This window comes from Mandrillus leucophaeus, unplaced genomic scaffold (assembly GCF_000951045.1).
Source record: "Mandrillus leucophaeus isolate KB7577 unplaced genomic scaffold, Mleu.le_1.0 Scaffold249, whole genome shotgun sequence".
NCBI classification, from domain to species: Eukaryota; Metazoa; Chordata; class Mammalia; order Primates; family Cercopithecidae; genus Mandrillus; species Mandrillus leucophaeus.
This window is the reverse complement of record NW_012102576.1, coordinates 2,599,477-2,624,834: the sequence shown is the minus strand read 5'-3', so window position 1 is coordinate 2,624,834 and position 25,358 is coordinate 2,599,477. Positions and strand designations below refer to the sequence as shown.

The 25,358-nt window shown below is 41.1% G+C and overlaps 1 protein-coding gene across 3 annotated transcripts in view; it reads right to left on the bottom strand.

Annotated features, from left to right (window-relative positions):
* Positions 1-998: 998 nt before the first annotated feature.
* PSMB1 (proteasome (prosome, macropain) subunit, beta type, 1) overlaps positions 999-25,358 on the bottom strand; it is a 41,545-nt gene continuing 17,185 nt past the window's right edge. For 2 of the 3 annotated variants that reach the window (XM_011983391.1, XM_011983393.1), the window contains one exon: positions 23,597-23,886. In XM_011983391.1, the coding sequence (XP_011838781.1) occupies positions 23,701-23,886 (186 nt within the window). In that variant the 3' untranslated portion in view covers positions 23,597-23,700. Of the gene's footprint in view, positions 1,031-23,596; positions 23,887-25,358 lie in introns of those variants that run through there. The other variant, XM_011983392.1, reaches the window with a different exon arrangement.

The window sequence follows — 25,358 nt, the reverse complement described above, 5'->3', positions numbered from 1 at the left end:
AATGATAAAGAGTTCAATTCAACAGGATTCATAAAAGAAGTACTTCTAGACAGCCACACAATAATAGTGGGGGACTTCAATCCCCAACTATCAGCATTAGACAGATCATAGATGCGGATAACTAACCAGGAAATTCTGGACTTAATCACAACACCTGGCCAATTGGGCCTAATAGACATTCACAGAATACACCTATCAACCCACAATATATATTCTTTTCATCTTGCACACCAAACATTCTGCAAGATAAATTATATTCTTGGCCAGAAAGCAAGTCTCAATAAATTCAAAAAAATCAAAATTATACCAACCTTACACTCAGACCACAGTAGAATAAACATAGAAGTCAATAGTGAGAAGACCTCTCAAAGTCACAAAATTGCATGGAAATTAAACAACTTTATCCTGAATGACTCTTGGGTAAACAACGAAATTAAGGCAAACACCAAAAAAGTCTTTGAAATAAATAAAAGCAGAGACACAAAATACTAAAATCTCTGGGAGATTTTAAAAGCAAAAGCAGCGTTAAGAGGAACATTTGCAGTGCTACCTCAAAAAGAAAGATCTCAAATTAACAATTTAACATGACACCTAGAAGAACTACAAAAACAAGAACAAACTAAATCCAACGCTAGCAGAAGAAAATAAATAACTGGAATCAGAGAATAATAGAATGAAATTGAGACTGAAATATCCACACAAAGACTCAACTAAACCAAAAGTTGATTCTTTGAAAGGATAAACAAGATTATAGAGCACTAGCTAGGTTAACAAAGAAAAAAAGAGAGAAGATCCAAATAGACACAAATCAGAAATGACAAAGGTGATGTTATACAACCAATCCCACAGAAATACAAAAGATCCTCTGAGACTATGATGAATACCTCTATGCACACAAGCTAGAAAATCTAGAAAAAAAAAATAGATAAATTCCTGGAAACACAAAATCTCTTAAGATTGAATCAGTGAGAAATTGAAACCCTGAACAGACCAATATTAAGTTCCAAAATTGAATCCATAATTTGAAAATCTATCAAACAAAAAAGCCCCAGACCAGATGGATTCATAGCTGAATTCTACCAGATGTACAAAGGAGAGCTAGTACCAATTCTACTGAAAGCATTCCCAAAAATCGAGGAGGAGGGAATTCTCCCTAACTCATGCTACAAAGTTAGCATCGCTCTGATACCAAAACCTGATAAAGACACAACAACAACAACAAAAGAAAACTGCAGGCCAATATCCCTGATGAGCATATGTGCAAAACTTCTCAACAAAATACTAGCAAACTGAATCCAAAAGCACATCAAAAAGTTAATTCATCATGATTAATTAGGCTTTATTCCTGGGAGGCAAGGTTGGTTCAACACACACAAATCAATAAATCTGATTCACCACATAAACAGAATTAGAAACAAAAACCATATGATCATCTCAATAGACACAGAAAAAGCTTTCAATAAAATCCAACATCCCTTCATGATAAAAAACCCACAAGAAACTAGGTATCAAAGGAACACCCCTCAAAATAACAAGAGCTGTCTATGACAAATCCACAGTTAATGACACAGTGAATAGCCAAAAAACCAGAACCATTCCCCTCGGGAACTGGAACAAGATAAGGATGCTCACTCTCACCACTCCTATTCAACGTAGTACTGGAAATGCTAGCCAAAGCTGTCAGGCAAGAGAAAAAAATAAAAGGCATACAAATAGGAAAAAAAGAAGTTAAATTATCTCTCTTTGCAGATAATATGTTTCTATACCTAGAAAATCCCAAATACTCCACCAAAAGGCTCCTAGAATTTATAAACAATTTCAGTAAGGTTTTGGAATACAAAGTCAATGTATAAAAATCAGAAGCATTTTTATACACCAATAACATTCAAGCTGAGAACCAAATCGAGAACATAATCTCATTCACAATAGCCACAAAGAAAATAAAATACCTAGGAATACTTCTAACCAGGAGGTGAAAGATCTCTACAAGAAGAACTACAAAACACTGCTGAAAGGAGTCATAGGTAACACAAATGGAAAAACATTCCATACCCATTGATTGGAAGAATCAATATCATTAATATGGCCATACTGCCCAAAGTAATCTACAGATTCAATGCTATTCCTATCAAATTACCAATGTCATTTTTCAAATAACTAGAAAAAACTATTGTGAGATTCATATGGAACAATAAAAGCCCAAATAGCCAAAGCAATATTAAGCAAGAAGGACAAAGCCAGAGGCATCACATTATCCAACTTCAAACTACACTATAATACTACAGTAGCCAAAATAACTTGGCACTGGCACAAAAACAGACACATAGACTAATGGAACAGAATAGAGAACCCAGAAATAAAGCCACACACCTACAGCCATCTGATCTTCAACAAAGTCAACAAAAATAAGCAATGGGGAAAAGCTCCCTAATCAATAAATGGTGCTGGGTTCACTGTCTAGTCATACACAGAAGAATGAAACTGGACTTCTACCTTTCACCATATACAAAAATTAGTTCATGGTAGATTGAAGATTTAAATGTAAGATCTCAAACTGTTAAGAATCCTAGAAGAAAACCTAGGAAACACCATTCTGGACATTAGCCTTAGGAAAGAACTTGTAATTCTGTCCTCAAAAGCAGTTTCAACAAAAACAAAAATTGACAAGTGGGACATAATTAAAGAGCTTCTGCACAACAAAAGAAACTATCAACAGAGTAAACAGACAACCTACAGAATGGGAGAAAATATTCAAAAACCACACATCTGACAAAAGTCTAATATCCAGAATCTATAAGGAACTTAAACAAATGAACAAGCAAAAAACAACTCCATTAAAAAAAATGGGCAAAAGACATGAAAAGACACTTCTCAAAAGAAGACAGACATGCAGCCAACAAGTGTGAAAAAATGCTCCATATCACTAATCATCAGAGAAAGGCAAATCAAAACCACAATGAGATACCATCTCACACCAATCAAAATGGCTATTATTAAAAAGTCAAAAAAACAACAGATGCTGGTGATGCTGTGGAGAAAAGGGAATGATTATACACTGTTGGTGGAATGTTAATTAGTTCAGCCACTATAGAAAGCAGTTTGGAGATTTCTTGAAAAACTTAAAACAGAACTACAATTTGGCCCAGCAATCCCACTACTGGGTATGTATCCAAATGACAACAATTCATTCTACCAAAAAGACACATGCACTGGGTGCAGTGGCTCATGCCTATAATCCCAGCACTTTGGGAGGCCGAGGTTGGCCAATGACCTGAGGTTGGGAGTTCGAGACCACCCTGACCCACATTGAGAAACCTGGTCTCTACTAAAAATAAAAAATTAGCCAGGCGTGGTGGTGCTTGCTTGTAATCCCGGCTACTGTGGTTAGAAACATATTCTATTTGTTTCAAATCAATAATCAAAGCTCCCACCCCAAGAACCTAGAAAAGAGCAAAATAAACACAAAGCAAACAGAAAGGAAAAAATAATGAAGAAACAATCGGGAATCAATAAAATTGAAAACAGAAAAATAATAGGAAAAAATCAATGAAACAAAAAGGTTATTCTTAGAAAAGATCAATAAGATTGTTAAACCTCTAGTAAGACTGACAAAGAAAAAAAGAGAGAAGCTACAAATAACCACTATCAGAAATGAAACAAGGAATATCACTAGAAGCCCTGTCGACATCAAATGCACAGTAAGGGGATACTATGAACACCTCTACACACATAAATATAATTTAGAAGAAATGGACAAATTGTTGAAAAATACAGTCTACCACAACTTACCCAATATGAAATAGATCATTTCATTGCCCTATAATTCTTAATATTGAATTTGCAATTTTAAAACTCCCTAAAAAGATGTCTTTAGGCCCAGATGGTTTCACTGGAGAAGTCTACCAAATATTTAAAGTAGAATTAACACCAGCTTTACATAATCTCTTCCAGGACATGGAAGAGGAGGAAACACTTCTCTATTTCATGAAGCCAGTATCTCCCTCATACCAAAGGCAGACAAAGATATTACAAAAAAAAAAAAAAAACAACCTGTAGACAAATAACCCTGATTAATATACACAGAAATTTCCTTAACAAAATATTAGCAAACATAAATCAACAATGTATTGAAAGAATTATACCCTATGATGAAGTGGGGTTTACTCTAGAAATACAAGGCTGGTGCAGTGTTCAAAAGTTAGTGGATATATTCCACCGTATTAGCGGACTTAAGAAGAAAAGCCACATGATCATACGAATTGATGCATAAAAAACATCTGACTGAATCAAACACTCATTTATGATAAAATTCTCGGAAAAAAATAGAAATAGAGGGGGACATTCTTCAGCTTCATAAGATGCATCTACACAAAGCCTAGAGGTAACATACTTAATGGTGAAAGACTAAATTCTGGCCCCCTAAGATTGTAGAAAAAGGCAAGGGTGTCTGCTGTCACCCTTCTTATTCAACACAGTGAAGACTGTATAACGAGTCAAGGGTGTCTGCCGTCACCCCTCTTATTCAATATAGTGCTGGAAGGTCTTGCCAGTGCAGTCCAGACAGAAAAGGGAATGAAAGAAATACAGATTGCAAAGGAAGAAGTAAAATTGTTCTCTTTAGCAGATAACAGGGTTGTCTACATAGAAAATCCCAAGGAACCTATAAAAACAAAATCCTAAAACTAATAAGTGAGTTCAGCAAGGTCACAGATAGAAAACAAACATACAAAAATCAGTTACATTTCTATATGCCAGCCATAAACACATGGACCAAAAATTGAAATACAATACCATTTACAATCACTCAAAAAATGGAAATACTGACCAAGTGTGGAGGTTCACGCTTGTAATCCCAGCACTTTGGGAGGCGGGGCGGGTGGATCACGAGGTCAGGAGAGCAAGACCATCCTGGCCAACATCATGAAACCCTGTCTCTACTAAAAATACAAAAATTAACTGGGTGTGGTGGTGCATGCCTGTAATCCCAGCTACTTAGAAGGCTGAGGCACAAGAATTGCTTGAATCCAGGAGGTGGAAGTTGCAGTGAGCTGAGATCGCACCACTGCACTCCAGCCTGCGACAGAGCGAGACTCTGTCTGAAAAAGGGGGAAAAAAAAGGGAATACTTAAGTGTAAATCTATTAAGACATGTACCGGATTTGTGTGCTATAACTACACAATACTGATGAAAGAAACCAAAGAAGACCTAAATAAATGGATAGAGATCCACGTTCAAGGACTGGGAAGACTGAACATAGTAAAAATGTGAAGTCTCCCCAAGTTGATATACAGGGTTCACATGGTTGCTAAGAAATCCCAGCAATATTTTTACAGAGATAGACAAGATCATTCAAAAATTTATATGGAAAGACAAGGGAACTAAAATAGCTAAAACAATTTTGAAAAAGAATAAAGTGAGAGCAATCAGCCTATCCAATTTCAAGGCATCTTCTACACTACAGCAATTGAAACAGTGTATATTGGCAGAGGAGAGCTAAAAAACTGCAGTACTTCCATATTGTGGAATCCTACTTAGCATAAAAAGAAATTAATTATAGATACTTGCAACAACTTGGGTGGACCTCCAGGGAATTACGCTGAGTGAAAAAAGCCAATCCTAAAAGGTTACATACTGTATTATTCCATTTATATAACAATCTAGAAATGACAAAATTATAGAAATAGAGAACAGATTAGTGGTTTCCAAGGTTTAAGGAAGGGTGAAGGAGGGAATCGGGTATGGTTATAAAAGGGATACACAGGGAATCCTTGAATTGATGGAAATTTTCTGTCTTGACTGTACTAATGTCAGAATCTGATTGCCAGATGTTACCACTAGGAGAGGAAGCATAAAGGATATATGGAGTCTCTCTGTATTCAATTACATGTGAATCCACAATGACCTCAAAATTAAAAAGTTTAATTTTTTAAAAAATGATATGCTGTATGATTTAATTGATGATATTCTGGAAATGGCAAAATTAGCGGAACAGAAAACAGATCAGTGTGCCAAGAGCTGGGCATTAGGAGAGGAGCTGACTACAAAAGTGCAGAGGAAAATTTTGTGGGGTGAAGCAACTATTATATATCTTGATTGAGATGGTAGTTACCAACTGTATGCATCTGTCAAAACACACAGAACTGTACCTAAAAGAGTTTATTTCATTGTCTGTAAATATTCTTAAGTGAATTAAAAAGCAATTAATAATGTTAAAGAGGGAACTGGCAGGGTCATAGTCATACTTGCATGTAAGGCAGATCACTCCCCTTACTTTGTGGAGCATGGGCAAGGGTAAGACCAGGAGACTTGGATATTACTGGAGTCTCCAGGCTTGATACTAGGATCTGAACTAGGAATTAAGGAGCAATGGCTATAGGAAAGAGGCAATGATTTCAATACTTCCTAGGGCTGTACTAGGACAGGAATAAAAAGATAGATGTGGTTCCTCCCAAGAAGGTGGAGCCTTTTGACCAGGTGTGGTGGCTCACACCTGTAATCCCAGCACTTTGGGAGGCCAAAGTGGGCAGATCACAATGTCAGGAGATAGAGACCATCCTGGCTAAGACAGCGAAACCCCATCTCTACTAAAAATACAAAAAATTAGCCGGGTGTGGTGGCGGGCATCTGTAGTCCCAGATACTTGGGAGGCTGAGGCAGGAGAATGGCGTGAACCTGGGAGGTGGAGCTGGCAGTGAGCAGAGATCGCACCACTGCACTCTAGCCTGGGTGACAGAGTGAGACTCCATTCCAAAAAAAAAAAAAGTGGAGCCTTTTCCATTCGTCTGGAGGATGGTGGCCCTCTTCTCACAGCTCCAGTAGGCAGTGCCCCAGTGGGGGCTCTGTGTGGAGACTCCAACCCCACATTTCCCTTCTGTACTGCCCTAGCAGAGGTTCTCGATGAGGGCTCCACCCCTGCTGTAGACTTCTGCTTGGACATCCAGTTCTTTCTGTACATCCTCTGAAATTTAGGCAGAGGTTCCCAAACCTCAGCTCTTGCCTCTGTGCACCAGCAGGACCAACACCACATGGAAGCTATCAAAGCTTAGGGCTTGCACCCTCTGGAGCAATGACCACAGCTATATCTTGGCCCCTTTTAAAACATGGCTGGTGGGGCTGGGACACAGGGCACCAAGGGCTCCTGGGCCTAGCCAATGAAACCATGCCTTGGAGACATTTCCCCTGCATTGTCTTAGTGATTAACATTCAGCTCTTCATTACTTATGCAAATTTCTGCCAAGGGCTTGACTTTCTCCCCAGAAAGTAGGTTTTTCATTTCTACTGCATCATAAGGCTGCAAATTTTCCAATTTTTTTTTTTTTAAATAGAGTCTCGCCTGTCACCCAGGCTGGAGTGTGATGGCACAATCTTGGCTCACTGCAACCTCCACTTCCCAGGTTCAAGCAATTCACCTGCCTCAGCCTCCCGAGCAGCTGGGATTACAGGTGTGTGCCACCACTCACAGCTAATTTTTGTATTCTTAGTAGAGATGGGATTTTGCCATGTTGGCCAGGCTGGTCTTGAACTCCTGACCTCAAGTGATCCCACCTCAGCCTCCCAAAGTGCTGGGATTACAGCCATGAGCCATCACACCCAGCCAAATTTTCCAAACTTGTATGCTCTGCTTCCTCTTGAATGCTTTTCTGCTTACAAATTTCTTCCATCAGATACCCCAAATCATCTCTCTCAAGTTCAAAGTTTAACAGATATCTAGGGCAGGGGCAAAATGCTGCCAGCCTCTTTGCATAGCAAGATCTTTACTCCAGTTCCCAACAAGTTCCTCATCTCCATCTGAGACCACTTCAGCCTGGATTTCGCTGTTCATATCACTATCAGCATTTTGATCAGAGTCAATCAACAAGACTCTAGGAAGTTCCAGACTTTCCCACATCTTCCTGTCTTCTAAGCCCTCCAAGTCTCTAGGAAGTTTAAAACTTTTCCACATTTTCCTGTCTTCTTCTGAGCCCTCCAAATGGTTCCAACCTCTGCCTGTTACACATTTGTGAAAGCCACTTTCACATTTTTGGATATCTTACAGTAGTGCCCCACTACCTGGCACCATTTTACTGTAGTTCATTCTCATGCTGCTAATAAAGACATGCCTGAGACTGCGTAATTAATAAAGGAAAGAGGTTTAACTGACTCACAGTTCTGCAGGGCTGGGAAGGCCTCAGGAAACTTACAATCACGGCAGAAGGGGAAGCAAACCCATACTTCCTCACGCGGTGGCAGCAAAGAGAAGCGCAGAGCAGAGGGGTTACGGGAAGCCGCTTATTAAATCATCAGGTCTCATGAGAACTCACTTACTATCACCAGAACAGCATGATGGTATCCACCCCCACGATTCAATTACCTCCCATGACATGTGGGGATTAAGGGAACTGCAATTCAAGATGAGATTTGGGTGGGGACACAGCCAAACCACATCAATCTGTAAATCTGAATTACTGAAGCTTGAATAACCGCAAGACCTGTGTGGTCACCATGTTGTAGATATTCTGAAATAGTTCTAAATTTAAATCATATTCTACATACACATTTTTTAAAGTACATTACTAAATGTGATTTAGTATTTGTAACTTTATAAGTGTTGTCATTTAATCAGTTCATAGATCGGAAATCAATCCTTCATTGGTGAGCTCAGTTTGGGGACCTGAAAATATAGTCATCATGTTATGTCGAGTCATTTATAAAATTTTGCACACTTAGAATTTTAACTGCAAAACAGAGGCAGAGGATGAGAAGAGTAGGGTCTGAATCTCAGGGCTATTTGCAGCAAAATGACTGCAAGGGACCTTGGAGAGTGGCCAGGGGTTGGAGGCTCCAGGAAGGCCAACAGGGTGTCTAGTCAGACAAAGGGAAAAAGCCACATCAGGTCCCAGGAGGACACTGGTCAGCTGCAAAGCAAGGCACCAAAGCTCAGAAAACAAATACTTAATATGGAGATCAAGTTCCCACTGGGCGGGGAGGAGATGGTAGCCCCGTGGTTCCTCACTTTTTAACAAAAATCCCTTTCATCTCCTCCCATTGCCCACTGTGTATTTGGAAGGTTCTTCCTCCAAAACTGCATTTAGTGACAATGGATTCTTCAAGAATCAGACATTTATCGCTGCCAGCCAAAGTTTTATTCACAAGACACCACTGAATTGTTTGAACTCATTATTTTAACAAATAATTAGTATGCAATAATGGTAGCCATGGAGCTAGAGCCAATGGGAGAAAGATAGGGAGGTCCTTACCCTCTAGTGAATAATAGACTCGAATGGACATTTGGGTCAGAAGTTACTCTCTGGCTTGCAAAGTGACAGTTAGGTTTAGGAAATGGGCGGAGAAAAAGAAGGTGGGGGACGGGATCAGAGGCAGCTTCACAGAGAGGCACACTTGAGTCAAAACCTGACTCACGTTTGAAAGATGAATTTGAGTTTCCAGGCACATGGGAGCTGGGGGTGGGTGCAGCGGTTGTGGGTCCCTGCAGAGAGAATAGCATGTAAGGCGTAACAGGAATACCTGTGATTCACTGAGGACATACTGTGTTAGGCACTGGAACAAGAGCTTTACAAACATTATCTCACGTATTCTTCACTGGGTGCCTATGAGGAAGGTACTATCATCCACATTTTGTAAGTGAGGAAGCAAGGCCTAGGGACTTCCAATAATTGCCTGAGGCCACAGACAGGAAGAGATGGCGTAGGCCTGATTCTCTGTCTTTCGGATTCCAGAGCCTACAACCACTTCAGTATCTTTGGGCAACGGTAACAACTTGCTGTTGCCAGAAAAGTGACGGTCAGAGACCCTTAAAAGTGAGGGGAGGTGACCAGCCCCTGACAGTACATGTAGCAGAGGAGCTAGGCTGCCTCCTGTAGGCTGCATGGAGCACAGCGGCCTGAGCAGCAAGGAGAGAAGCCTAACCTGCATTTCCACTGCTCACTCTGGCAGCCTGTGAGTGCACACCCCCAGACAGGAGCCCATCCCAGGGACTGGCTGCACAGCTGTTCTGCAAAAGTAAAGAAACAGCACGTCTCCTCAGCCCTTGCACCTTACTTCTTGTAAATTTCCAGTTCTTGTTAGGTTTTCCAACATATCGCCCCTGGACTCCCATTCTAACCTGATGTCTTATAAACATTCAGGGCCCCTTGGAAAACCCAGGATTTCTCTGAGGACCCAAGACCATGTACCTGCTGAGTGAGCCCCCCTCAGATGCATTCTGGAGGGAAAAATCACATAAATTCCCTTCCAATCTGTAACTCTTCTTAAAGTCTTCCTTAATGCAATCCTCGGGGACACACACTTGACACGGCTGTACTTCTCTAAAGGAAAGGAGAGTAGCAGTGGCCTGCCCAGGCCATTTGCCATACTTGCATGGAATGTTTTTCCTATGGAAGCTTATTTTGGAATACAGTCACAGAGGAAGTTAAGATAAACAGGCTTTTCCTTTTCTGGACAATTCTTTGAGATAAAATCTACTGCAGAAGGCAAGACACTTAGCTTCTGCCCAGAAACTGATGTCACATGGTTAACGTGTGGTGGCCACATCAACTGAAGCCGACAGTGACCCCGCGTCAGCATCCTGGGTGCAGCTGCCACCCCGTCACTCTCATCACATTCCACCATTCCCAGGCCACAGAGGCAAGAGGATACCCTCAAAACTTAAAGATAGCTTTAGTTTTAGGAAAACAGGACAGAAAAATATCTTATGCCTCAGAATAATAGGTGGAATTCAATTGCTCTTCAAGGTGGCACAAGCCTAATGTCCAAACAGGCTTACAAAGGCTTTCCCTAGATTGTGGGTGATTGATTTGTGGCAGGCTATTAAAGGAAGTTCAGGATGGCCAGGCTATTTTGAGGCTGATGTCTTGGAGAACCCTCTCTCTTTCATGCAAACCACTCCCTTGGCATCACTCAGAGACAAGCTGCTGGCCTGTGCAGCCCACACCCTGACTCAGGGTGGCATTTTTCTCAAGCCCTCTCCTTTTAAGGCCATCAGGGATCTGAGCCCCCATGGGTAGGGAACAGGCCAGGCAGCTGGAGCGTGCAAGAGTCATCACTACGAATAGCCTGACTCTGAAGTTTCTAAAAGGGAACCTGGACCACCTGAGCCTCCCCAGAAGACGCCCCAGTCACATTTACCCTGCTGCTGCCATGGGTCTCAGGCAGAGCCATCTGCACACGCGGGAACATGAAGGGCACTTGGCAAGACTTCAGCTGGTGGGTTAAATGTGGCTCACAGCTGTCGCTGAGGCATACTCCCCAAAATAGTCTCAACACAGCAGCAGGAAAGATGACACAGAGGTGACTGAGACTACTCGCAATACAGTATTACTATTATCCCTCGAATAAAGTATGTAAATCAAGGTGTTAACCATCGGTAGCATAGAAAAGAGAGTGTTAAGTATAAGAGCTTAGCTGTAAAAAGAATTACAAGAAGAAGAAAAAAAAAAAACACCTCGGTTAAAGGGCTAGATAGTCTAGAAAATGTGTTAGGTATTTATATTATTAACACAGAGGAGGGTAACATGATAGAATAGAAACCTGTTACAAACAGGCAACAACAACAACAAAATAGACAACAACCCTAGAAGAAAAAAGCCATGAAGGGAAAGCGGGAAAATTGTGAGAGGTTTTACCAGGGGGCCTGTCTGCCTGTAACTAGGTCCTCATCCTGGACTTGGTCATGCAAAGCACAGGTGACTGTACCTCCAGGAAGGCAGAAAGGGATCCTACAGGAGTGAGACGCTCAAGTCCTGCCCAAGTTGAAATCTGTGATTCTGTGATCTGAAGAAAGTTTGTGGCCATTTTTAGAAACTAAAGTTTATCTCATATTGACACAAACTCAAAAATCAATGATACTTCAAGATACGTCATATCACAAAAAGATTTCTCTTCTAGTACATTATCATTTAACCAATACAAACAGGTCTAGGCCAGGTGCTGTGGTTCACGCCTATAAACCCAGTACTTTGGGAGGCTGAGGCGGGTGGATCCCTAGAGCCCAGGAGTTTGAGGTCAGCCTCGGCAACATGGCGAAACTCTGTCTCTACAAAAAGTACAAAGATTAGCCAGGTATAGTGGCACACACCTGTAGTTCCAGCGACTAAGGAGGCTAAGGTGAGAGGACCGCTGAGCCCAGGGATGCAGAGACTACAGTGAGCCATGATTACACCACCGCACTCCAGCCTGGGCAACAGAGGGAGACCTTCTCTCAAAAAGAAAAGAAAAGAAAAGAGAAAAGGAAACAGATCTAATCTGTTCATCTAAGCAATGAGAAGATTTATATGAACAGAATTTGCTTTATTGATGAAAAAGTGAACATAATCTAATCAAGCCTCTACATTTAACTAACAATTTATAGGAAAAGACAGGATGGAAACTACAGGAATGCAATCAGTTATATCTAGAATGTGGAGGATTCTTCATGACAAACGACTGGGATTCTTTGACATGTAAATTTCAAGGAAACAGAGAAAGAGAGAAAGAGGCTTGTTTCCAGATGTGAATGACATGTTAATACACCTTCATGAGACAATCAAGGAAATCTGAACATGGACTGCGTATTGAATGTTGAGGGATTACAGTTAATTTTTAAAGGTACAATTGTGATACTGTGATTATATTTTTAAATGCAATCATTATCTTTTAGGAGCACTAAAATATTTACTAATGAAATTATAGGATTTCTAGGATTTACTCCAAAATAAACAAGGATAATAAGATTACCATAAATAGTTACTGAAGTGGGTGAAATATACAAGGGGCTTATTTGACATTTCCGTAATAAAAAACACGAATGAATGAACAAAGCATTATAGAAATTCAAGTAAAAAATAGCTCATGCTTAGTAATAAATCAAAGCATGCTGGACACTTTAAATGATAAACAAAGATAGATCGTGCCCTCTAGAAAACAACTCTAATTCAGGACAGACGCACTTATACCCTTACCCACATCAGATGGAAGAGTCAGAAAGAGATGTGCTCAGTAGAAGGTAGAATGGTCGCTAGCAGAGGGTGGGAAGGTGGTATGTGTGGGGAGAGAAAGAGAGGTTGATTAATGGGTACAAACAGACAATTAGATGGAAGGAGTGTGAGGTCTGATGTTCGACAGTAGAGTGACTGTAGTTAAGAACAATGTATTGCATATTTCAAAATAGCTAGAAGACAGGACTTGGAATGTTCCCAACACATAGAAAGGTGATGAACTCAAGGTGCTGAACATCCCAGATACCCTGACTTGATCATTATGCAATAACGAAATATCACATGTACCCCATAAATATGTACAAATATTACATATCAATTTTTAAAATTTCACCCAAGAATGAGATGTGCTGATGCATGTGGAGGGCCTAGCTCCAGGCTGGGTGTAAACTTCAAGCCACGGAAGATCTCATTTCCAAGGTTTTTCTACTTTGAAATTCCAAACTTATTTTTCTAGCAGATTTATAAAGGACATGGGAACAACATAGACTTGTTAAAGTGATAAGAGAAAGTAAATGTGCCCTCAAACTTATACCACATCTTCTGACAAGTCTTGACTGACAATCGTTTCTTCACATTTGTGGAAAACATGAGAGAAAATGTGTTTGTGTCTCATTTTCAAGTGTGAACATTTGGCATTACTCACAGCTTCCAGTGGAATAAAAAGGGGCTTGGTTGTTTTGCATCAGCTTTTTCCTGCGTGAGTGGGTGTGAGTGTGTGTTTACATATTGGCTCCCAACATTTATTAGCCCGATATTTTTTAGTGAAACGCTCCACTTCTCAGTATCATTTGCCGTATTAGATTTCTGTCAAGTGAATGCAGGTGAAAACTCCTCTTCCCTTCATGAAGCCTGACAAGTGCTTTCTGGGTTTTCTCGAGACAACCCAGAGGTTTTGTCTATGTCTGTCTAAAATGTCTCAGATTTTTCTTTTTTTTTTTTTTTTTTTTGAGACGGAGTCTCGCTCTGTCGCCCAGGCTGGAGTGCAGTGGCCGGATCTCAGCTCACTGCAAGCTCCGCCTCCCGGGTTCACGCCATTCTCCTGCCTCAGCCTCCCGAGTAGTTGGGACTACAGGCGCCCACCACCGCGCCCGACTAGTTTTTTGTATTTTTAGTAGAGACGGGGTTTCACCGTGTTAGCCAGGATGGTCTCGATCTCCTGACCTTGTGATCCGCCCGTCTCGGCCTCCCAAAGTGCTGGGATTACAGGCTTGAGCCACCACGCCCGGCCTCAGATTTTTCTTGCTAATTATGCACTTTCATAATCAAGCAGACAAATCAGAATATTATTTTGGTGAGGCCATCATCTAAACTAACAGTGTTTACGTACAGAAGCAGCACTGACAGGGCTCATACTCCTCAGTCAGTAAGTCAGCATCTTCCTCCTGCCAGCAACCCACCCCAGAAAATCTGTGGCCTATTCATACTTGTGAAAACAATAGTTTTCATTATTTACTAATTAGGAGATGATCAGATGTAACTATTGATAGCAACAGGGTACTTAAAAGTGAACTAACCTATTAAATAGATTTTTTACCAACTCAAAGTTTCCAGTTAGATATTTTTCATTAAATTGATCGCTAGATTGCTGCCACAATCAAACTTAAACATTATAAGAAGTTTGGTTGGTATTTTAAAATCATGCAAAAATTCAAGGGGAGCTATTAAATATAGAATTCCAAATGTATAAAATCTTGTCCTAAAATGGTCAATAAAGTGAACCAGTCCACTAGTTAATTTATAGGGGGCCCGACCACTACATTAGTTTGGATGTTCTTCTTCTGCATTTTTATGTTTTCACACACCTGCAGTCAGTGTGTACAATGTTGTATCCTTTTGATTTTCATTTAATGTTCTGCTTTAATATTCTGACATGTCGCTGCAAGGTCTTCACGGCCACCACGTTTAATGGCCAGAAAATAGTTAATGTAGTGAACATTTCATAAATCACTTAACCATATCCCAATTGTTGGTTATTTAAGGAATTTAAAACTAAAACCCACTCTCGTGACAAAGTTCTGATGTATCCAGACGTGCTCATGCCAAGTCGTCCGGCAATAGCTCTGCTAAACCCCGTCAGAGCCCTTTTCTGAAGGCAACCAGGAAACATCTCACACCAAGAAGCTTGAGGCCTCTACAAAATGACTTCAGGGTTAGGATTTCAATTGCACTCTTGAGTCACATAGAAGAACCACTAGGTTATTTGGCTTAGAATGGAGGGAAGTGTCGTTTTGCTTCTGTTCTACCTGCAAGAAGATCTTTCCCAGGCCCTGCATTGCCAATGTTTTTTTTTTTTGTTTAGGTATATTTTAAGTTCTAGGGTACATGTGCACGATGTGCAGGTTTGTTACATATGTATACACGTGCCATGTTGGTGTGCTGCACCCATTAACTCGTCATTTACATTAGGTATATCTCCTAATGCTCTCCCTTCCCCCTCCCCCGACCCAACGACAGGCCCTGGTGTGTGATGTTCCCCTTACTGTGTCCAAGTGATCTCATTGTTCAATTCCCATCTATGAGTGTGAACATGTGGTGTTTGGTTTTCTGTCCTTGCAATAGTTTGCTGAGAATGATGGTTTCCAGCTGCATCCATGTCCCTACAAAGGACATGAACTCATCCTTCTTTATGGCTGCATGGTATTCCATGGTGTATATGTGCCACATTTTCTTAATCCAGTCTATCATTGATGGACATTTGGGTTGGTTCCAAGTCTTTGCTATTGTGAATAATGCCACAATAAACATACATGTGTCTGTGTCTTTATAGTAGCATGATTTATAATCCTTTGGGTATATACCCAGTAACGGTATCACTAGTCAAATGGTATTTCTAGTTCTAGGTCCTTGAGGAATCACCACACTGTCTTCCACAATGGTTGAACTAGTTTACAATCCCACCAACAGTGTAAAAGTGTTCCTATTTCTCCACATCCTCTCCAGCACCTGTTGTTTCCTGACTTTTTAATGATTGCCATTCTAACTGGTATGAGATGGTATCTCATTGTGGTTTTGATTTGCATTTCTCTAATGGCCAGTGATGATGAGCATTTTTTCATGTGTCTGTTGGTTGCATAAATGTCCTCTTTTGAGACGTGTCTGTTCATATCTTTTGCCCACTTTTTGATGGTGTTGTTTGATTTTTTTCTTGCAAGTTTGTTTAAGTTCTTTATAGATTCTGGATATTAGCCCTTTGTCAGATGGGTAGATTGCAAAAATTTTCTCCCATTCTGTAAGTTGCCCGTTCACTCTGATGGCAGTTTCTTTTTCTGTGCAGAAACTCTTTTGTTTAACTAGATCCCATTTGTCTATTTTGGCTTTTGTCTGCATTGTCAATCTTCCCTCATCCCTCCAAGCCCATCACCTTCTAGTGGTCCCTGTTCAAAGTTTAGCCCCTGCTTCCCACCCTGCCTGCTTCGACTCCCCCAGCACCCTGAGTGTCTCAGAGTCTCAAATGCGTGATTACACACAGTTTCACTTTGACTGATTGTATTTCTTCCCCCCTTAGAATATAACGTGAGCACCTTGAGAGGAGGGCTTATTCCCTGTTTTGTTTGCTGCTGCATCCCCAGTGCCTGCCACAGAGATGATGCCAAGACCCTTGCTCTCATCACTGTTTTTTCTTGTTATTCAAGTCTCAGTGCAGTTCTTCCATGGTCTAGAGTTGAAGCCCGCCCACTACCTGCACCTCACACTCAGAATTCTCCTCATACCCTCTGAGGTTTTCTGGTGTATTTGTCTGCTCTGCATCCCAAGAGAGCAGGGATTTCATTTGTCTATTAACTGCTATATCGCCAGGACTCAGAAAGTGCCTAGAACATAATATGAGCTCCAGAAATACTGCTGAAAAAATGAAAAAATTGAGCACACTGAGTGTCTGAATAAAATATCCTAACCGTACCCCTAAACAACATAAATAAGCAAATTTCAACTTCTCGGAAAAGTTATATTTTAGTGTCCAAAGCTCTCATTATGCAGATGGCATCTTCGATTATTCATATTCGTTAGAGCCTCCAGAAAGGAGTATTGCAGACCATATGGGCCTCTGACTGCCATGACCAAATCTCCCTATCCCTGTCCTTGTTCTCTGATCCTTCCTCTGGGCCCTCGGAAATGCTGGTCTCCATCAAGTTGCTGTAAGCAGTTTTCAGAAAAAGTTATCCTTGAGAAGTTTCAGGAGGAAACCACACATTTCCTGGAAATGCTTCATGCTTCATGACATTTAAGGCTTTCAGAGCCTTGAACTTCAGGAGCAAGATGGCTGGCAGGTCTTCTGGAGGTCTTGCCTAACCTGAGAAGGTCCCAGAGAATTTGTGTATAGAACTTCCCAGGAAGCAGTAAGACAGGCTGGTGCAGTCCCATGGGATGAGAGAGGTAAGAGCTTACCAGTGTCTCCAGTTTTTGTCAATGAATGTTCTTAGCATTTTCAGTGAGGAGAAAAAAATATCAAATAGATCACAGACAGATTAGCAGTCTCTTGACCTTCTAGGTCACTCAAGGGGTTCTCAACAATCAATTCTAAAATGTAAGTGAAAAATGTCAATATAAGGCTAGACGCAGGGGCCCATTCCTGTAATTCCAACACTTTGGAAGGTCGAGGCGGACCTAGAACTTTGTAAATCTGAGATCTTGCTCCATGACTTTGTGGATACTTTCTACTAATATCACCTACACAAAATCTTCAACCAAGAATCTCAATTGCATTTATCAACTTGTGTCCTCAGATCATCATAACATCTAGATTCATTTGAAAAAAAAAATTATTGAAGTAAAAGAAGTAAGAACTTGATAGCACAAAACAAAGAAAACCCAGAAAGAGAGAGAGAGAAAAACAGAAAAACTAAACCCTGAGTCTTAACCTGTTCTGCCACCAGTCAGCAGCCCGGACAGAGCACTTTAACGTATTCTCTGCCCATTATTTTCCTTGTTTATAAACGTTTATAGCTCCGAAAAAATTCTCTGTTCTGATTTTTGTCTCTCCAAACCACAACCAGGCCCCTGCTCCCTTCTCTCCTCCTCCTCTTTCTTCTTCTTCTTCTCCTTCTTCTTCTCCTTCTCCTTCTTCTAATTCTTCCTCTTCCTCCTCCTCCTCCTCCTTCTTCTTCTTACCACAACCAGTCCCCTGCTCCCTTCTCTCCTCCTCCTCTTTCTTCTTCTTCCTCTTTCTCCTCCTCCTTCTTCTTTTCTCCTTCCTCTTCCTCTTCCTCCTCCTCCTCCTCCCTCTCTCTCTCTCTCTCTCTCTCTCTCCTGCCTCCCTTTCCCTCTCCCCCACCCACCCACCTCCCAACCCCTACACACACCTAGGACACCTCCAGCATAGGTTACTACCAATTTTGCTCAGTTTGTCTCCTTCTGTCCTTTCCACTTTGATCTGAGGAACAGCTGGTACAAAAGGTGTACCTCCTTCCAGGTTATGAAACAGGATTTATGATCAGACTCAAGGCCCCCCTCTAGTCACTCAATAAAGTCTGTGCACTAGAAAACTGTGGTAGCAGTTTTCTGAGCATTAGAAAACTATGGTTCTCAGAGGCAGGATGAGTCAACACTGCCACCTGGCGGCCTCTTGGAGGGTGATGTGGAGCCTGGTTTTTGTTGAAGAATGAAGGTCCCTTGATTTCCTGAATCTCAGCCAACTCTCCAGCAGGTTCTCACTGCAGAAGAGGTCAGGTCATTGGTCAGCTTGAGGACAAAGTGGGAGGATCACACTTTCGATCACCTATACCTTCTAACAATCAGCCCTGTGGACATCAGCTCACGCCCCATGCTGTTTTTAAAATATTTTCCCATTATAGAAATATTTTTCAAAGATGATCCACAAGTTCCAGGAGCCTTTCAGACAAGGGAGAGCAACTTGGAAGCTAAACTCATTCAAGAGTAGAGTCTGGCTGGGAGGGTGCTCATGGCAAGAGTGGGGCCACGGGCCTGTTTTCACTGGACATAGTGGCCATACAAAGTGGCTGTTTTGAAATGCATCCACATACACTATGGACCCTCCCTGTCTAGGGAGAAAACAGGCACGGTATGTTAACAGATAAATCAGCAGCGATCCTGTGGGTGATGTAATGCACCCACACTCTTCGTCCTGCTGAGTGGAACTCGACGGTGAGACACTTGTATTCCTAACTTCACTTGCCTTCAGGCTCCTCCAACATTCCACATTGCCCATGGACAGAGCTACTACCCCTCCAAAGAAGTGACAACTTGAAATAAAGGATTTGAAGCTCCTTCCCAAGTTGAGACCCTGGCCTGCCGCTAGGAACTCCAGAGGAGGGAGGGAAAGAAGTTTGTCCTGCTCACAGATTTCAGGTTTCTCTCACAACCAGAAGTAGGTAGCAAGATGGATTTTCAATCAACACCAACAAGCAGATCACTCCTGGATCCTTTAGCAAGTTCCATGTCTCTTTATAGGTTTAGGCGCCTCCTATGTGTCCAAACTTTGTGTAATGTGTATATAAGAAAAGTAAATGGGAGGGACAGTATTTAAGAAATAACAGCAAACAACTGCATTCATATTTAACATAAACTATAAGTGTCAAGTTAATAGAAGCTCAGAAGAAATTCATGAAATCTAGAAAAGTTGGGAAAATCTCAATAGAGAAAATAAAACTTGATCTGGACTTTAAGAGTATGATTTATAAAGCTCAAGGGGACAGTACACGAAGTCAGACAATGTTAGTTGTATTAAGAATGAGAATATCACACCCACTTAATAAAGCAGCCCAGCCAGTTGAAGAAGTATGTCGAAGAGGTAGGGAGTTGGGTGGGGAGGCGAGGATGGCACAGAGGGATCTGAAAACTGTCAACCTTAAATAATAAGATTTAGAAAATATGATTAAGTAGAGAGTTAATTTGAGCGCAAAGCTTGAGAATGGCCCCCTGGAAACACTGACTCTGAACCAGTAAGGTTAATGTTTCAAAGTGGAGAAGGTTTCACTTAGAAATTTTAGCAGGATCACATTTTCCATACAAGACCAGTGCATTCGCCACAGCAATTTGACTGGTTACAGATTGCCGTTTATTTCAAGATTGCTTTACTACTCTGTGAGGAGGAGGAGTGATTTGAGGGGTCTTATATCTGGTACCCTTTTGTCTTAATTATTTACAAGGGGGAAAAAAGGCAGAAGTCGCACCTGCATGCCCCACATGACTCAGGCTGCATAGCCACATTTCTTTCAAGGCTCAGAATAATTTAACGTTCCAACAGCTCTAAGTTTGAATTAATTTCACAAAGCAAAGAAGAAAGACTTGGACTTCATGCAGTAATGAAGACCACTGATGGGTACTGAACAACTCTGGTGGGTTCGCACTCAAACAAGGGAGCCTAAGATGCAGAAGGTGCAGTGAGGCAGCAGCCATCTGTTCTTGTGCTGCTGAGCAGAGCATGATGGGCTGTCACCGCTCATGCATGTTCTTTACCTGCTGACTCAGCTGGTGGCACGGGCTGCACATGGGCTCCCAGCTCCAGAAGCTCCTGCCAGGCCCTTCTGCAACTTCTCCCAAGCTCTTGGGCCAGGTGCATGTCTAGCCATGACAAAGGAGGCCAGTACCTGATCACTGACGTGAAAGGTCTAAGGCAGCGGGACTGCCACAGGTGTCCCCCACAGTCCCAGGTCCCAATCCAGCCTGTTGACCCTCCTCCATTCACACCACTGCCCCTTCAATAGCCTGTGCTATGGGGCTCTTAGACCAAATAGAAACAGGCTCATAAAGATCATCTAATCAGCTCCTATTATGTGAGGCCAAACTCTGAAATAAATCTCTTTTTATGTCTCCTAGGGCTTGTTTCTCTGATTGAACCTGACTGATGAGGAGTTAAAGAAGTTCTCAAATTGTGTACGCGTAAGAATCACCTGGGATTTCTAGCCCAGAGGCTGAGACAATAGGTCTGTTGGACCTAGGAGTTCATTTTGAACAAGTGCTCCATGTAATTCTGATACAGAGAATCTCCTGTTTACAGTTTGAAATTCACAAATACAAGGAATGAGAGGCCTAGAATCAGAAAGCATGTTAATACACTTTGGGGCCATGAAGCGCTCACCCAGGTTAACAGGTACAGAAAGGCAGAAAAAGGACCACTATCAAGCTAGTATTTGAGCCTTCTTTTTTTTTTTTTTTTTTTGAGACAGGGTCTTGCTCTGTCACCCAGGCTGGAGTGCAGTGGCGCAATCACAGCTCACTGCAGCCTTGACCTCCTGGGCTCAAGTGATACTTCCAGCTCAGCCTCCTGAGTAGCTGGGACTACAGGCGTGTGCCACCACCCCTGTCTAATTTTTTAATTTTTTATAGGGAGGGGGTTTTGCCATGTTGCACAGGCTGGTCTCAAATTCCTGGGCTCGTGTGATCTCCCCACCTCAGCCTCTTAAAGTATTAGGATTACAGGCGTAAGCCACTGTGCTTGGCTGAGACATTTTGGTAAGAAATACTATTTTCCTACTAAGTTGTCTACATTCTTCTTGGCTAGGCTTGCAAAGTCACTGTGACTAGAGCAGGAGCTATGGTTGCATGGGAAATACGGAGGCACGAGTGGTACCCGGCAACTACAGGCTGAGTTTGTTTCTAACCTCCCCAGTCAGCACAGCCCCCCTGAGCAGACTGCCAGAAAGTATTTATGCCATCTGCCTGATAATTAAGACAAATCCAAACATCTACATGAATTCAGTGTGTATAAATGGAGTCATGGCCAACCTCTCAAGCAGTTTTCCATCAATCATTTATAATATCATCAGATACTTCCAATCCCCTTGCAGGCAGTAATGAAGAGGAAGTCTCTACATAAGAACAGCTTCTCACTGGAATCTTCAAGGCTAACTCTTAAGAATGAATCATACTTCTAATCTTTATCGAAGGTTTTCTTTTCACACAAGGAATGTGCCTGAATGATCTATAAAAGCTACCCACATAATCAGTAGCCAGGTTAGCTCTAGGAGCCACGTGCCAAGCACATTCTGGACTAAGTCATGTTGACTCCAAAACTGAGACCATGTTCAAAGTGTACAGCAACACTGGATTAAAACAATGTTAGCTGAAGGTGGTAAAAAAAAATCATGAAACACTAATTATGTGCCATCAATCATTCCTCAATTTGTAGAACTTCCCTATAAACCTTGGGAGGTGAGAACCTTATAGAAAATCCTAGATATACAACTTTACAGAAACAGAAAACTCCAAAATGGGAAATCCTTCAGAAAAAGAATACACCTAGTATATATAAAGATGAAAAAATGTAGTTCCGAAATGGGATAGTCTACAGTTTTTAGTTGGGACATTGGGATAATTTTAGGTGTCAACTTGACTGGATTAAGGGATATCAAGACAGCAGGTAAAGTATTACTTCTGGGTTTGTCTGTGAGGATGTTTCCAGAGGAGACTGGCCTAGGAGTTTCTGGACTGAGTGCAGATCAGCCTCAGTGTGAGCAGGCACCATCCAACTGAATGGAGCCCAGATAGAACCAAAAGGCAAAGACAAAGAAATCACTGTTTTTCTCCTCGAGCCAGGGACTTGATTAGCAACCCCTCACACCCAACTCCTTATTTTCAGGACTTCAAGGGTTATACCATCAGCTTACCTGGTTGTGAGGCCTTCAGACTTGGACTGAGCCATGCTGCCAGTTTCTCTGGTTCGCCAGCTTGCAGATAGCCAGGCGTGGGATTTCTCAGTCTCGATAATTGAGCCAATTTCTTTAATAAACCCTTTCTCATCTCTCTATATACAAACACATCCTATTGGTTCTGAGTCTTTGGAGAATCCTCATACAGACGCTGTAAGAGAAATATGAACCAGGTCTTACCACTGTGTCCCCAACGCCTCTGATAGTGAGTGACAGCACTGATGTTTGTGCAATAAATGTTTACAATGTGTATCTACTAGAAGCTTTCGATAATTTGGATTAAATTATTTATAAAAGGCAAAATAAACAAAAGTGGTATCTAAGATTAACCACCAACTTAGTAAAATTCCATTTATACCACAGGTTGCTCTGGTACAAAGCAAACAATAACTCCCATGTTATGTATAATTTGACTTGTTCAACAACAAGAAAATTACCCAAATATTATAATGGAGTTAAAATGTATTTAATATATCTAAAACAAAAATTTTGGCTCTATCAAAACTTAGGTCTCAATTATAACATTACTAAAGTGCTTGTAAAAATTATCCCAGATTTCTGGCTAAAGCTTGTATAAAGGCCTATTTTTTTTTTTACAATTTTATTTTGGTTGAAGATTTTTCTACAAAATAGCTATTCCAGACTGCTTAACAATCCCAGAAGTGAAAAATCTTAAGATATTTCATTTATAACCATTAGAGTCTTAATAAAACCCTGGAAAATACTCTCCCTTAGGGATGGTTGAAAGGGCCCTTCAGGCAAGCTGGCTGAATAAATATCAGAGCCCTCTTCATAAGGTAAGTTTGCCCAGAAGGTTAACTTTTACAGATAAATTCCTAGCTCATTAGTGTAAGGGAAAACTAACATGACCTGTTTTCATTACTTAAAATGCAAAAAAAAAAAAATAAAAAAAAAAAAATCTCGGAAAAATAGAAAAGGGTGGGAAAAATGAAGAAAATTAAAAGAAATTCTACTTCCTATCTCTGTCTTGCTTAGAGAAGACAAGTTACAGCACAATGAGTACTTCAGGTTTCTCTTTTAATAAACAAAACCATCCAAGGTACAGTTCCAAAGTACAAAATCAACCAGTTCTGAACTGATTGGTGACAACAGCACACAGATCAGTCCTTCCTTAAGGGAATAGTCTCCTCCCTGATGCCCTCTTTGGTCACTATGCAGATCCGGAGCGCGTCCCCAGTATACACGTCTCTCTCAGCCGCAGAAATAAAGACATCTTTCACCAGCCGCATGGCTCTGTCCAAGGACAGCGGGACATGCTCCACGTTCTGCATGTTCTTAAAACCAACCTGGTGGGACAGGAAACGTGGGTGAGACGTCACGTGACAGTAAGCACAAAGGAAAGGTTCAAGTTTCTTCCAACACCCTCATGTGTACGAGGATTTGTGATGAAAATGCTACACAAAATTAAAATGTCCCTCAGATTGAATGAAGACCCTTCCAGACCTGGATGAATCACACACACCAGAAATCTGACAAGGGTTCACTGGCAAAGCTCTCACTCTTGAGGAGCACATGACCTAGAGAGGTGGACATACGCAAGCAAAGTGATGAGAGAATTGTTATAACTAAGAAGAAATTAAGAGCCAGGAGAGCCCCAACAGTTGTCCACTAAGTCTCCTAGAAGAAGAAAGGCTTCAGCAGAAAGGACTTTTAAGTAGGTGAGTGCTGAAGGCTACACTGAAGAGCACAGAACATTCCAGACTGGAGATTTGGGACGGAGTCAGGAAAAGCACATCTTTTCTGAGAAAAGCAGAGTTAGGGTCTGGGTGTAGTGGGTGACAGGAGATGAGGTCAATAAGCAATAAGCAGAGGAGCAGCTATACATAACACACTTCAGAAAACTGAGCAGGATGAATTAGGGAAGTAAGCTTGTAGGCAGAAAGGACGTTAGAAAATAAATCCAATAATCTAATAATGTAGGTCTGAATTTAGCCAGCAGTAATCAAAAAGAGGGACAACTTAGAAATACAGGTAACCTTTAAATAACACAGTTTTCAACTGCTCAGGTCCACTTATTCATAAACTTTTTCAATAAACATACTGAAACATTTTTGGAGATTTTGGAGATCTGCAACAATTTGAAAAAACTCAGATGAGCTGAGTAGCCTAAAAATATTTTAAAAATTAAGAGAAAGGTATGTCACAAATGTATAAACTATATGTAGATACTAATTATTTTATCATTTACTGCCATAAAATACACACAAATTGATTACAAGAAGTTAAAGTGATCTCTCAAGGTTCTCCTTTGTTTTTCATTGTGTTTAGTGCAATATTATAAGCCTTAAATAACAAGTGACCCAAACAAAGTGCTACTAGTGGTGCTGGAAGTGCTCCCCAAAAAGCAGGGAAAGTTATGACATTACAAGAAAAGGCTGACTTGCTTGATATGTACTGTAGATTGAGGTCTGCAGCTGTGGTTGTCCAGCACTCCAGACAGATGATTATCCTCGTAAACAGATGATGTAACCTTACAGTATCAACAAATACAGTATCGTAAAGGTATTTTCTCTTCCTATGATTGTCTTAATAACATTCTCTTTCCTGTAGTTTACTTTCTCATAAGAATACAGCAAATAATACATACATAAAACACGTGATAATCCACAGTTTACATTATTGGCAAGGCTTCCAGTCAACAGTAGGCTTATTAGTAATGTTTTCTGGGAGTCGAAAGTTATATGTGGATTTTCCAGTGCTTGGGGAATTGGCACCCCAATTCCCGTGTGTTGTTCAAGGGTCAACTGTAGGCTTGGGA